Source organism: Lagopus leucura, unplaced genomic scaffold (assembly GCF_019238085.1).
Source record: "Lagopus leucura isolate 7727_CA_CO unplaced genomic scaffold, USGS_WTPT01 Super-Scaffold_100004, whole genome shotgun sequence".
In the NCBI taxonomy this organism is placed as follows: Eukaryota; Metazoa; Chordata; class Aves; order Galliformes; family Phasianidae; genus Lagopus; species Lagopus leucura.
Window position 1 is genome coordinate 53,389,460 of NW_024962264.1, and position 12,903 is coordinate 53,402,362.

At 42.3% G+C, this 12,903-nt stretch overlaps 1 protein-coding gene across 3 annotated transcripts in view; it reads left to right on the forward strand.

The window, feature by feature from the left end:
- PPARGC1A (PPARG coactivator 1 alpha) overlaps positions 1–12,903 on the forward strand; it is an 85,314-nt gene that overhangs the window by 39,893 nt on the left and 32,518 nt on the right. For all 3 annotated transcript variants that reach the window (XM_042871127.1, XM_042871125.1, XM_042871126.1), the window contains exon 3: positions 12,369–12,563. In XM_042871127.1, coding sequence (XP_042727061.1) covers positions 12,516–12,563 — 48 coding nt within the window. In that variant the 5' untranslated portion in view covers positions 12,369–12,515. The remainder of the gene's footprint in view (positions 1–12,368; positions 12,564–12,903) is intronic.

Sequence of the window (12,903 nt, forward strand, 5' to 3'; positions counted from 1 at the left end):
CTGTGGGAGATGGATAGTAATGTTAATCACAATAATGAAGGCAGAGTATTTTTTGTACTGCCTGACTAGGGAAGACAGGGTTGAGGAATAGATGGCTGAAATGTTTTTGAGGCAGGGCTTGCTCAGCAGCCCAGCATTTATTTGACAGAGAGGCTGTGAACTCAACTCCTGACTCAAAGAGAAAACTTGCTTCCCAAATGAAGATGTATGGAGGGCTCTAATGGCAGTTGCAAGACATGTGGCTAGGTTATGCCACTATGCTTTAGCTTATAAAGGCACCAGGTATATGTGTAGTGAGGGATTCTGAGAATTCCTCCACTACTTAAGAGCAAAAACATTTCTCACCTTGCGAGAGTCAAAGAAAGATGGTGTCTAAGAGGACAAGCTCTGCTAGCTCCACAGCAGTCAGATGAGATATCTGCCTAACAGGGGAAGAAGCTTCAGTTGGGTTGCAGAGTTGGGTTTTAGCTTGACCTTGCACAGCATTTGTCTCTAGAAATTGGCCTTACCCAAGGTGGGTTATTAACAGCTCCACAGTCTGGCTGGCAGGACAGCATGTTGGACCATGGAGCCTTGCTGATATGAGTCCTCTTACAATACCAAATAACATTCAGTTTTCTTCTAAAGGCCTGCTCTGTGAGCTAAAAATATCTCATTCAGATATGCAGTTTGGAATTTCAGAATTAAACGCAATAAAGCAGATTTTTATTTTTATTCCCTTTTGATGAGATATGCAGTGAGAGTGAGGATGCAGCATTGGAGTATCTTTTGATTTGCTATTTGCTATGTGTTAAACATTTATATTTCAAAGAAGCGTTTGTACCTATACTGAGTGTTTGGCAAATCCAACAGCTCATTAGATGTTAACAATAGCAACACTGCTAAATACAAAGGATTCATAGGCAAAGTACCCCTCAGGCTATATCTTTGAGAGGAAAAAGTGGCAAATAGAATCAGAAACTAATTAAATAGTCAGCTAAAGCAAGCATAACTTTAAAAAGCTGTAAAACTACCAAAAATGGAAACATATTACAGTTATCTGCATTCACAGCGCAGAACAAGTTTGGTAGTATTTAAGATAATTCTCTAGTGCCTGCTATTTTTAGTCCAAGGGTAAGCTTCTGTAAGAGCCTTTCAGCATCGCATCCCTTTAACCTGGCCTAACAAGCTAAGCCAATAAGCTGTCTGATTTCCGCCGAACATGAGGAAGAGAGATAGCTCAAACAAGCCATTTGTGGCAAGAATGCTCAGCCTCTCTTGTCTTAAGAGCTTTCTTCGTATAGATTTTTCAAGCATCCCAGTATTCAGCGTGGCTTGTCAGAGAGCAGAATGTCAGGCTTGCTGTTTTGAAATTGTGGAAGCGCAGAAATAAAAGGAGGGTTTTATAGACCCAGCCTAATGGAAATAAACATCACTGCACTGCCAATGGTGAAGCCAAACCCTCGCAGCCTGGCCTGTTATATCGACGTGTCTGAAGGAGAAGAAATGGATTTCGTTTTTCCTGGGGACAAAAGGGCAAACATAAAGATCCTGAGTTGCTTCTCACTTGCACTTACTCTGTCCTGTCTTAAACTTCAGTGGGTTATTTTGGTTTGTGGTAGTGCAATCCATGGGAGAACCCAATGCCAGGTGGGTTCGAGCCTGGTGCCGCCTTTGCTGCGGAAACAGCAAATGGGACCCTGGGCTGCTGTGAAATACTGTCTGGCAGTCTGACAGGCTTACAGGATAGAAAACTTTGCAATATTCATAGCATTACAGAATGGGTTGAAAAGGACTATAACGATCATCCACTTTCAACCCCTCTGCCATGTGCAGGGTCACCAGCCACCAGACCAGGCTGCCCAGAGCCACATCCAGCCTGGCCTTGAATGCCTCCAGAGATGGGGCATCCACAGCCTCCTTGGGCAACCTGTTCCAGTGCATCACCACCTCTGAGTGAAAATATTATTTGCTTATGCATTACTCTTTTGTACTGGAAATACTATAGGCTTGGGTTTTTTTCCCCTCACTAATGTGTAGGATGAAGTGCAACTTCATTTGCTTTGCTTTTCCTCACCATGCTCACTCACTGGTGGGGTGAGTGTGCGTGCAACAGCTTACAGAACTACAGAGGCAACATTCCTCTGCTCACTGCCAGCCGTGACAGTGCCCATCCTCAGAGCAGAGGTTGTGTGTCTGTTCCTCCTCCAGGAGCGCCACCTAACCAGGTTCTGCCTTCCAGAATGCTCTAATGGAACTGCAGTCAGTCACCTACAAGGACCCACCTCCATTCTTCAAATGGCTGCCATTTATGTTTTTTTATTCCTGGGACTACGTGTGCTCTGTGCTTAAAAAGCCTTTACTTTCTTGTAACGAGACTCCTGCATACATGGAGTTACATGGGCTCTAGCTGTAACTTGTTGAAATTTCAGTGGGGATAACTTTTAAACTGAAAAGCACCTGCCACAAGCAGATATATCAGTGTGTTTCTAGCTGTGAATGTGAGCACAGTGTTGGCTGCATCATAGGGTTAGATACACCCAGGCTCTGTTTAAGCTGCTCTTAGACACTGCAGTGCAGAGCTCAGGGCCACAGCTCCCTTGATGCCACAGCCCCTGCATCCACCCTACTGAAGTGCTGCTGATCCCAGTGCTGGGTGGTACTGGCACAGCACACAGGAGGTATAGCCCCCACTTCAGCATCAGCACACCCAGCAAGCAGAGGACCAGATCCTCAGCTAGCGTAAATCTACAGAGCTCCATTAAAACCTGTGGAGAGGCCCTGATTTACAGCAGCCGAACATCTGGGCCCAAGTTCTTTTTCTTTTGGTTACTAGCAGAATTAAATAGAAGTACATACAATTATTTATTGTAGGTGCTGTGGCAGCATCTCAAAGCTTGACTGTAAATCAAGACACCAGTGTGAAAGGGACCGTGTGAACACATAACAAAAAGATAGTCCCTGCCTAAAGGAACTTACAGCCTAATTAATATGATATTTAGTGCATTGATAGGTACTGCTGGACCTGGCTGCCTCTTAGGAGTAGTCTTTAAAGGGGCAGCACAAAAAATGCCTAGGTTTGTTTCCATCTGATGATAAAGAGGCTGGTTAGCATCAGTGTCTCCCTGAGAATAATGTGTTCTTTTAGATCATTTCAATGGCAAACTGGAGACCAAGAACATGCAGTTTTAAAGGAGTAGCAGAGAAGAAGCTATGTATTCAGTTCTGAATGCAGAAGAGAGGCAGCAGCTGTGGGAACTCTAACACACACCTGTACATGTGCGCTGTGTAGCTGCGGGGCTGGCTGAGGGTATGTGAGCAAGATAGTCTTAGCATAATTTGGCAAGGTAGTTTTAAATAGTATTTACTCCATATTTATTTCACCTTTCCAGATTTTGTCAGTTTTATCTGTGAAGACTAGTGAGTTCCAACAAACTTAGGAGCAAGCCAGCCATGGACTTGCTATAGAGAAGGCTTGGCTACAGATAGCTTTACTGTGATATTTATTTATTTTTAATGTTTTCTGGCTTCAAGTCACAATTTCTGGCTTATGATTTGATTCACATACACAAAATTGTGATAAAAAAACAGTTAAGTCTTACCGCATAGTGACAAATCAAGGAAATCCGTAGCTAGGGATATTTTGGGACTTCTAAACTAATCCAAATGCTAAACTGACTGAAAATTCAGATACATCTGTTTCATAATGAAGAGTATCCTCGGTGGCTGTAGCAAAGTTTCTAAGTGTATTTGAAGCTATTTTAGGCTGGTAAGATAAAATGCATGTAACTGAAGTTACATTTTTTTTCCTATTTGTGATCATTTCCTTAGTTTTTTTAGGGTATCTCCTGTCTTTGTTCCTGTAGCTGACCCACCTCCAAAATGGTGTGTGTGTCATTTATCACCTCTGCTGGGACATACGGGAGGGTACTTAAAGTAAATGCTACTTCAGCCTTGTAAACAAGTTTTTGTGTTGTGCCTCAATAGACTCTTTAGCCAGCTCACAAATGTGTAGGAGATGAGACCACATGGCAGCCATCCAGTTGGATCACAATAAGAATTTATAGGAAGCACAGGCATATTAACAATGTCCTGATCCTTTCATACTGCAAGCCTAAGCAAAGCCTGCGTTTTGCCTCCTGTGGGCATGGAGTTTTGCTGTTTGCAGTGTCTTTTGTGGTTGGGAGGGGTAGGTACACCGGAGCTGAACACACCGATAAATCATAAAACATCATCAAAAGCTTTCAATAAAATTGTTACTTTACAAAATGCTGATTTGCCAGTCAAACTAAATTCCTCTTTTCCCATATATGAGAGTCTATTTTACTATTTAAGATGGAACTTTTACTATTTAAGATGGATGTGTGTGTGTTCTGTTTTCACAAAACAGACCTTCCACATAATTGAACAAAATTAAAGATTACATATAAACTCTTCTCTGGTTGATTGTATGTAATTTTACCCTGAAATGTATTTGTATAGAATCTCATAATTCTAAAACGAAGTAAGAATAGTGATAGATGTCCTAGCACATTCAGCACAATTGAAACTAAAGCAAATGCAATGCTGAAATAATGAATTAACAAAGGCGACAATAGGACGCTTTGTAGTTCCTGAAGGCAGGGTCTGTGCTGCTACTCAGGTGCGTTTTTTAGGGATGTCTGTCGTCACTGAGAGGAAAAAGTGGTTTTTACATCAATTACATGTGTGAAATAATCATGGGAAAATAAATGTGGCTCTTTTTTCCTGCTGAATGTGCCATGCTGCCTAACAAAGTTATATGAATGTTGAAGTTTTATGTGGGTGCATAGAGATTAGTGTAGGCATGTACCATAAATCACATAAGTAAATAAATCTGAGCAAGCAGCGCTTGAAATACTTGGACTGAAATACTGCTGACATTGTCAGTGAAAACTCTGCAACAGGGAAAGCCCCAGCCATCTCCCCAGACGTCTCTCCTTCTCCCCTTCCCTGTTTTTCGAATGCCCATTCTTTATCAGGGGCTGCTGGATTGGGACCCTTGGCTGGTGGCTGTGACTCTGTGCCCTGTCTAGGTCGTAGGAGTTAGACAGTGGCTGATGATCACCACGTGTTGTCAGGACCTTAGGATGTGAACAAATGCCTGTGATGGGGGAAGGAGGTGTGTGTCACAGGCTTGGTGGTGTGGCCCTGCAGTGGAGTGGCCTGCCCCAGCTCTCCCACCCACACTACTACAGACATTCCAGGCTGCTCCTTCCTCTACAGCTCCCCACCCATCAATGTGGAGCACTCAGGGACCATGGTAAGAAGCATGGCACTGGGAGGACATTGGTACAGCAGTGCTGTGTGGCACCTGTGTGTCCCAGAGTCACAGAGATGCGGTCTGTTCTCAGCACCGTGAGTGCTTTCACAGAGCCAAGTTCTGCGCAAGGGAAGAAGCCCCTCTGTGAGATAAACCAGTACAGAACATAGGTAATGCATTTATTTAGTAATCAGCAAATTAGCCTATGTAGTCAGTAAATGCTGAGGCCCAAACTGCTGATAAGATCATTTGCTTTCAGGTGTTTTCTCTATATTGTGCTCAGCATCAAGCATAAATTGAATAGAGTGACCTTTTGATACTGAGTCAAATTGACTGCATTTCCAAAGATTCTGTGGTTTCAATTACCATAAATTTTTGATATTGGGTCTGCCACCAGTGCACTGATTTGAGCACAGCAATATCTTATCATTGGTCCCGCTAACACATCTGCAGCATGAAAGCTTACTCTTGGATGAATTTTTGTTTTGTCTTTTCTCCAGAATCAAAGATTACTATCACAGAAAGGAAAGGTGCAGTTTACACAAATGAAATTGAAATGGCTTGCAAAATGTGAATGAATTTTGGTCAGAAGATGCAAAATGCGTTACAGGTTGCTAGCTGGATCCTCAGTTTGGGAGATGAATAAGTCAATTAGTAGCTCTTCAGTTTATTAGAAGCTTAATTGCCAGGCTGTAATGGAAACATCTGAACTGCAACAACTCGTTAGAAGCAATAAAACAAGTGACTTTGTGCTGGAAGAATATTTAGTAGGCTCTTTTAAACTGACATGTTTAGTTTATAGCAAAAAGGTTAGATTTTTCACCTGAAAAGATAGTCTATCTTACAGGAGCTATAGCAGCATTGCTTCAGGTGATCGGGGCAAGATCTTAAAGAAAACCCTATGTGCAAATAGTGTGCACTGTGGCTTGAAGTGGTTTTGCTTTAATTCCAGATGCTTGACAAAAGTCTTTCAGTGTCAGGTCCATGCCTTTTCAGACAGAAAATAACCCAAGTTCAGATACCAGGAATAAACATGAGAAGTTTCTGAGACCACAAAAATATACCGTATTGAGTACATGGATAATAATAAGTATAGTTATTTTTGTACTGTTACTTTTTGTGTGAATACTGCCTTTTGCTTGGAAAATCCCCACACTTTGAAAACAAGTGGAACAGAGTTTCACTGAGTGTGTTTTCTGTGGTTGTGCACCCTATGGGCTGATAGGGGTGGCTGCCGTTGTGAACCATACCTGCAAAACCACAGCGAAACCCCTTGCTGGCACTGCTGGCTGTCAGAGCAAGGTTGTGACTGCTGTGCTAGGCAGCCTTCAGTTTCTATTGCAGCATGGATGACAAGGCACTTTTGTGAGTCTGATGTGGGTCTGGTGTCCCATCCAGGTTCCCAGCTCTGATAGCCAGGCATTGCAGCACCTGTGCTATGTATAATTGCACTACTTGTTTAACAGCATTTGGGGAGAGTGGGATGGCAAGTAATGCACAGGGGCATATTGCTTAAGATGAGTACACTGTCCCCAGAAACCCAAGTGCACCCAGCTGCAGTGAGGCTTCTGCATCAATAATAGGATGTGGGGATATGGTATGTCAGACAGATGCAATACATACGTGGTCCCTGTATTGGGCAGTGAGACTGCTCAAGTCAGAATGTGATCTCTCAGTTCAAGTGAATTTTGTCTACAGGTGATGTGAGGAGCACAAGTACAGCTGTCTCCTTCAAGAAGTGATCTCTTGTTTCTTTCCCATACCCTGAAGGCATTTGCACAGGGGTGGTGATAATTAATCCCCACATTTCTACTACATATAAAGAAACTTGGCTGTAATTTTTTCCTAGTGGGACTCCATTTTGTTTTTAAAGATAATTGATAGCTCTGGACTTAAGCATTTCAATTATGGGAATGTCTCATGGGGACCAGACTAACAGACCTTGGAAAACTGTTTTAATGCAAATGTATCATGTGTTTTTTATTTTTATTTTTTTTTCTGTAAGACAGTGCAGGATGCCTAAAGATTTGCAAAGAAGCTGAGCAATAAAATAAAAGTTAAAATTCAAATTATATAATGGCACAGGGCTGATTGTGAGCAGGTAGAGTAGAGCACATGATTCCTCTTCTACCACTGGTTCTTCTTCTCTGGGTTGGGGTGTGATGCTTTCCACCAGCAGTCCCTGGCCTCAGCCCTCATGTTCTTTCAGCTGGAACACATTCACTTGTTTCCTGATCCCTTCCCTCCGACTTCTCCTGGGCTTCTATCCAGCTTGTGGCTCCTCATCCTTGGGTGGCAAAGGTTGATTTGTGGGACTGAGGCTGAAACACCATCTGCCCCTACCATGCACTTTGGGGTGATGATGGTGAGCTTTTTGGTGCCTCTGTGTCCTGATGTGTGAGAACGACCAAACCCTTCATTTTTCTTGGTATTGTGAGTCTTAAGGACAAGCTTATTCTAATACGTGTCTGGAAGGAATTAAATCCTGTTGGAAACCCCAGATGGACTCGCTAGTCATTTTTGTGCTTTTGCAAATAGTGCCATAATGTACTGATATTTTTAGATCATGCGGATATTTTCAGCTGGGGGAAAATCTCTTATTTTCTTTGTTAATTATGCTATGAATAGATCTTAGGCTACCGAGGAGAAATGAGTTGGTCTGCTGAAGTGGTGATCCCTTGTGAGTTCAGGTACCCACCTGGCTTCTCTGAATTGCTCACAGAGCTGACTGCTAGAGTCATGATAGCTTCTGCCAGCTGTGGATTAGGCCTGAAGTTTCCTGGGCTCTTCACAAAGACGTGGCAAGCTGCCACTGCCCCAAGCTCAGGGCTGTGGATGAATAGCACAGCTTAGGTCTCAGTCTTTCAGTGTGAATCAAGAAGGACCTTCACATCATTCACATCATCGATGAAGAAAATTTAGGGCATCTTCCTCATTCACTAACTGATTTCTTTCCTTGCGATAGAGTAAGCAAAAGCTGTCCTTGTAGTAACTGAAAATGAAAGGCAGGAGATGCATTTGATAAAAAGATTTTCAGAATAATGATCTAGACCCTTTTCTGAAGTGAATCAGTGTGCCTATGCTGACTGTAGATCAGCTACAGCAGAGTCCTGAGCAAGAAACCGTGTGTACTGACTTCAGGGAGGGATTGGTGATGGTAAGGATGGATGTTCTGAAATTTTGCAGGACTTTTTTAAGGACAAAAAAAAAAAAAAAGGAAAAATTGCAGCGTTGCTCAATGTATGTTCCCCGTAGTGATGTCTCTGAAAGACAAGGTGTCCGAGTCGCGATGCTATACCTTTCCACATGCCAACAACTGGTATTGCAGGCATGAATCACTAACCACCAGGTGAACCCAGCTCCATCAAAGGGAAGAGTAAGCAAAGGAGAACGAATTATCAGGGGTAGAGGATTTAAATACTTTTGTGTGGGTAAATTATTGCCTCATTTCTTAGATCTTCTCACTGGCCAAAAAGACACTATATCTGGAGACATTTTACTGAAGGCAGAAACCAATTAGAATAAGATTGTTGCACAACTAATAAAGTGTTTTCAGATGAAATTATTTTTAGTGCTGTAGAAATACAAAAGAATTAGAGCAAAACATGTAAAAATACAGTTAGAAACTTTCTGTGGTATTTGGACACCTCAATAGCTCATCTTTGAGGGTCAGCTGGTGTTCTGGCAATTTGCTATGTTAGGCAGCTTTCCCTCTTGTGTTCTCTGGTACATAAATGCCCAATCTTACTTTTCTTCAGAATGTACCTATTGTACCAGATGTGCTAGAAACTCATGCTCAAGCACATGCATTTAGTGCCTCAGGTTCCTTGCCTGATTCAGCAAAGTGGAAATATACAGGGATCAGAAAAATCCTATGTCCCCGATGCCTTTATCTTAAAACCAACCACCAAGGGTTTAAGAAGTTCATGTAGTTGAGAAGTGATGCATGACTGCTTCTACATTAAAGAGTTCCATTGCTTTGTAAGATGCAGTCATTAAGAAATATTTGCCATATGGTTTTACTTTTGATATTGTCTTCCACCCCATTTTGTTATGTGCTGTAGTTCCTTCAGGAGGCCTAACTACTTAACAGCTGCTTCTTTAGATTTAGCAAATAATTTCCAACCCTACTTGTGTTGGATGTTTAGTGAGTAAGTTGGATGGCAGTCTGGAATGTGGACTTCATAGATGACAGTGCTGAAACTGTGAAATATCCTGCATTTGGCCACAGTGTTGCTTCTCCCCAGTGCTGTCAACACCAAGACTCAGGCTGTGAGAGCAGAGCAGAAAGTTGCTGCTTCAGTGATTATTACTCAGACAGTGATGTACCCAACCATCCCACTTTGCATCTCCCCTCAGCCCCGTTTCTGCTGTACCTAATAAATGTATTTCTTTATAAACACTAATTTAGGACAATTAGGAGCAATTGCATAGTTAAACCTTTAAAAGGTTATCTTGCAATGTCATTTTCCTGACTAATGTGTTCCTGCTGCCATGTCATTTGTGAATAGACATGTGTTAGCCAGCTAGTGTGCTTCATCTGTGGTGACTTTGATTTATTTGCTCTGTAAATTGGGACTGAAGCAATAATGGAAACTGACATTAATTGTTTAACAGAGTCCTCTTTGTCACATCCTTTCCTTTCTCTGGGGTGTTTGAATGTTGAAACTTGTACAAAACTAATTGAAATTGCTGTGATGAGGACCAGTGTCCACTCAACTTTCTGTTCTTGAATGTCAGTGCACTTGAATGTCTGTTTAAAGCACGAGAGCTAAGCAGCTAACAGCAAATATCAGGGTTTCTTCTGTCATGCTATTATTGAAGAAGGCATTCCCAGTTAGAAATAGCATCACTTGGAGCTCTGTTGTTGGCTCTGTGTGCTGAAGCACTCAGCAGAAGGGCAGAGGGCACCCTCCCAGCTGGTCTTGCTGGAGACATTTCTGCTGCAGGGTCAGCCAGTACCCCCCAAAGTGCCATGGGCCAGCAGCGGAAGAGGATGCACCCTGCCTGGAGAAGCCCAAAAACCATACCATTATACTTCATTACCCTGCAAAGTGCTTTTTTGCCTGATAACCTCTTCTTACACTTTTCTGAAAGTGATACCGATAATGTCCCTCTTCTCAAAAAGTGGCTGTGAAGAGCTGGATTTGGAGCAAGTTTTATTCGCAAAGTGGCTTCCCTCTGGTTATTTCCGTACCCTCTATTCTAGCACTGGAGTAAAGCATCTGAATTGTCATGGCGCTGTGCATGTTTCTGTGTGGTATGATGGAAATTACTAGATGTATAGACTTAGGCTCTTTTTCTCAGTGGTCAGGCCCCTTTTGGCCTTTTAAGAAAATGCTTCTCCTTAGCATTAGCTGTGCATGAGTGTTTATTCGTTTCTGGGGACAATGCTGTAAGCACCGGAGCAGTCTGTGCTCTGCCACAGCTTTCTAACGAGAACACAGAGTTTGTCTGCAGGAACCCATGAGGTGCGATTTGGCAGAGCAGCCTGGCAGGAGGAATTGTCTGTGCGGTTGATGCTCATCTCTCCTTAGAGTCTGGTGGACGATGCTGTATTGCAGAAAAAGTCGTAGTGAGGGGACACGCAGATTCACCTGATTTTTTTTCTCTGTTCTGAGGTGTTACTGGCAGTGTTTTGATGTTGACTTTTCTAACACTACTTTTTACAAAAGGGTGAGCTTTTATTTGTCTCGTATATGCCTTGCTAGTTCACTTCTCAAATGTGTGATCTGAACTTCGCTGAAATCTCTTTGTAGTGTGAACCCAGGGTGTGATGAGCCACTGTGAAGTGTGTGGAAAAGCTCCAAACTGGTGGCCTTGCATTTGGTTCAGATCTCTGGAATCAGGGAAAGGCTTTTTGTTCATTTTAATGGCGTGAGGATCAGCCTAAAAGTCCCAGATAATTGATCTGTCAAGATCAATTTCCGCTCTTTTTGAAGAATAAATATAATGATTTTTACACAATTCTATTCCTCAGAACAATTAGTACTCCAAAAAATCTTTACCTTAATACACAGCTGGGACTATATTTCATTAAAAAAATTGGGAGGTATTTAAATTTACTCAATTTGACAGAAAGAAGTCTTGTTTCTGAAATAAGATATCTAGTATAATTCAACATTACAGCCACATCTGATTAGGGATTAATCTACTTTTTATAATTGCAGTTGGAATTAGATAAATGCATACAATAGCTGCATTGAGCACTCAAACTACGTAATTCAAAAAGAGAACTTGAAAGGCAACTGCTTAACATATTCATTTAAAAGAAACCCAGAATCTGCCATTTAGAGTGTGAGTTTTGAACGAACGTGCGCAAGAACTTCTTTACGGTGAGGGTGACGGAGCACTGAAACAGGCTGCCCAGGGGGGTTGTGGAGTCTCCTTCTCTGGAGATGTTCAAGTCTCGCCTGGATGCCTACCTGTGCAACCTGCTGTAGGGAACCTGCTTTGGCAGGGGGGTTGGTCTCGATGATCTCTAGAGGTCCCTTCCAACCCCTACAGTTCTGTGATTCTGAGTCTTGCTTGCTAGTGTAATGCCAAAATGTTCAGGAGTTAGAAGTTTTTCCCTTGTTTTTGGAGCAAGTGTGTCCAGAAGTAAGGAAGAGAGATCTTGTCTCTCTCAGGCTGGGCTACGTACATGAACAAGGTTTGCCAGATTTCTCTGTTAATTCATTTTGGCCTTCTGATTAGCTGTCTTATTCTGTGATTCTTGTAATTTTGTCAGGTCAATTAACTGTTGTTCAGTGTTCAAAGGAGAAAGAAAGAGACAGCCTGGGCTGACACCATCGTTAGGTGCCAGTAGCCTCGGCACATCCTGTAATGCAATCCCTGCCTGATTATCTGTTAGTGTTAATGCTGCATTGAGAGAATCGCGGAGGAAAAGTAAAGCAGAGCAATACACTGCAAATGCAAAGAGATTTCTCTTAAATGCAGAGCTGGATAATTTTCTTGCACTTAATTGCATCTCCTGAGACGCTGTTGCAGGTTAAGGTTTCAAGGCAATATTTAATAATGTTTTGACTGCTTTTTCACATACAGAGTCACTGTTTCATTCTTTCGTGTTCTCACCTGGTTCCACTCTTTTTTTTTGGTCTTCACACAGAAAATAGATGAAGAGAATGAGGCAAACTTGCTAGCAGTTCTCACTGAGACACTGGACAGCATCCCTGTGGATGAGGATGGATTGCCTTCATTTGATGCACTGACAGATGGAGATGTGACCAATGAACATGACGCCAGCCCTTCCCCGATGCCCGACGGCACCCCGCCGCCCCAGGAGGCAGAAGAGCCGTCTCTAGTAAGAACCCTTCCTACTGTTTAACAGGAACTGGATGTGTCTCTGGCTACCCACTGCATGGGTATGATGTAGTCACAGTAAGGTCTGGACTTTTCACATAGGCTGAAAAGGAAAATCAAGTAAAGAACTGAAACTTAAGTGGGGAAGAAAACACACCAATCAATCATAACATGACTAATAAAGGAATCTACTAAAAAGTAGATTGAAGAGATTATTTTTTAATTTCTTTTGCTAATGACTGACACTTTTGCTTATTATTCTGTTCAAATAAGTCAGGAGAATATTTTTTAATTCGCGTTACATTTCTTGAGGCTCTTTGCTGTATATGTTTAGACTTTAC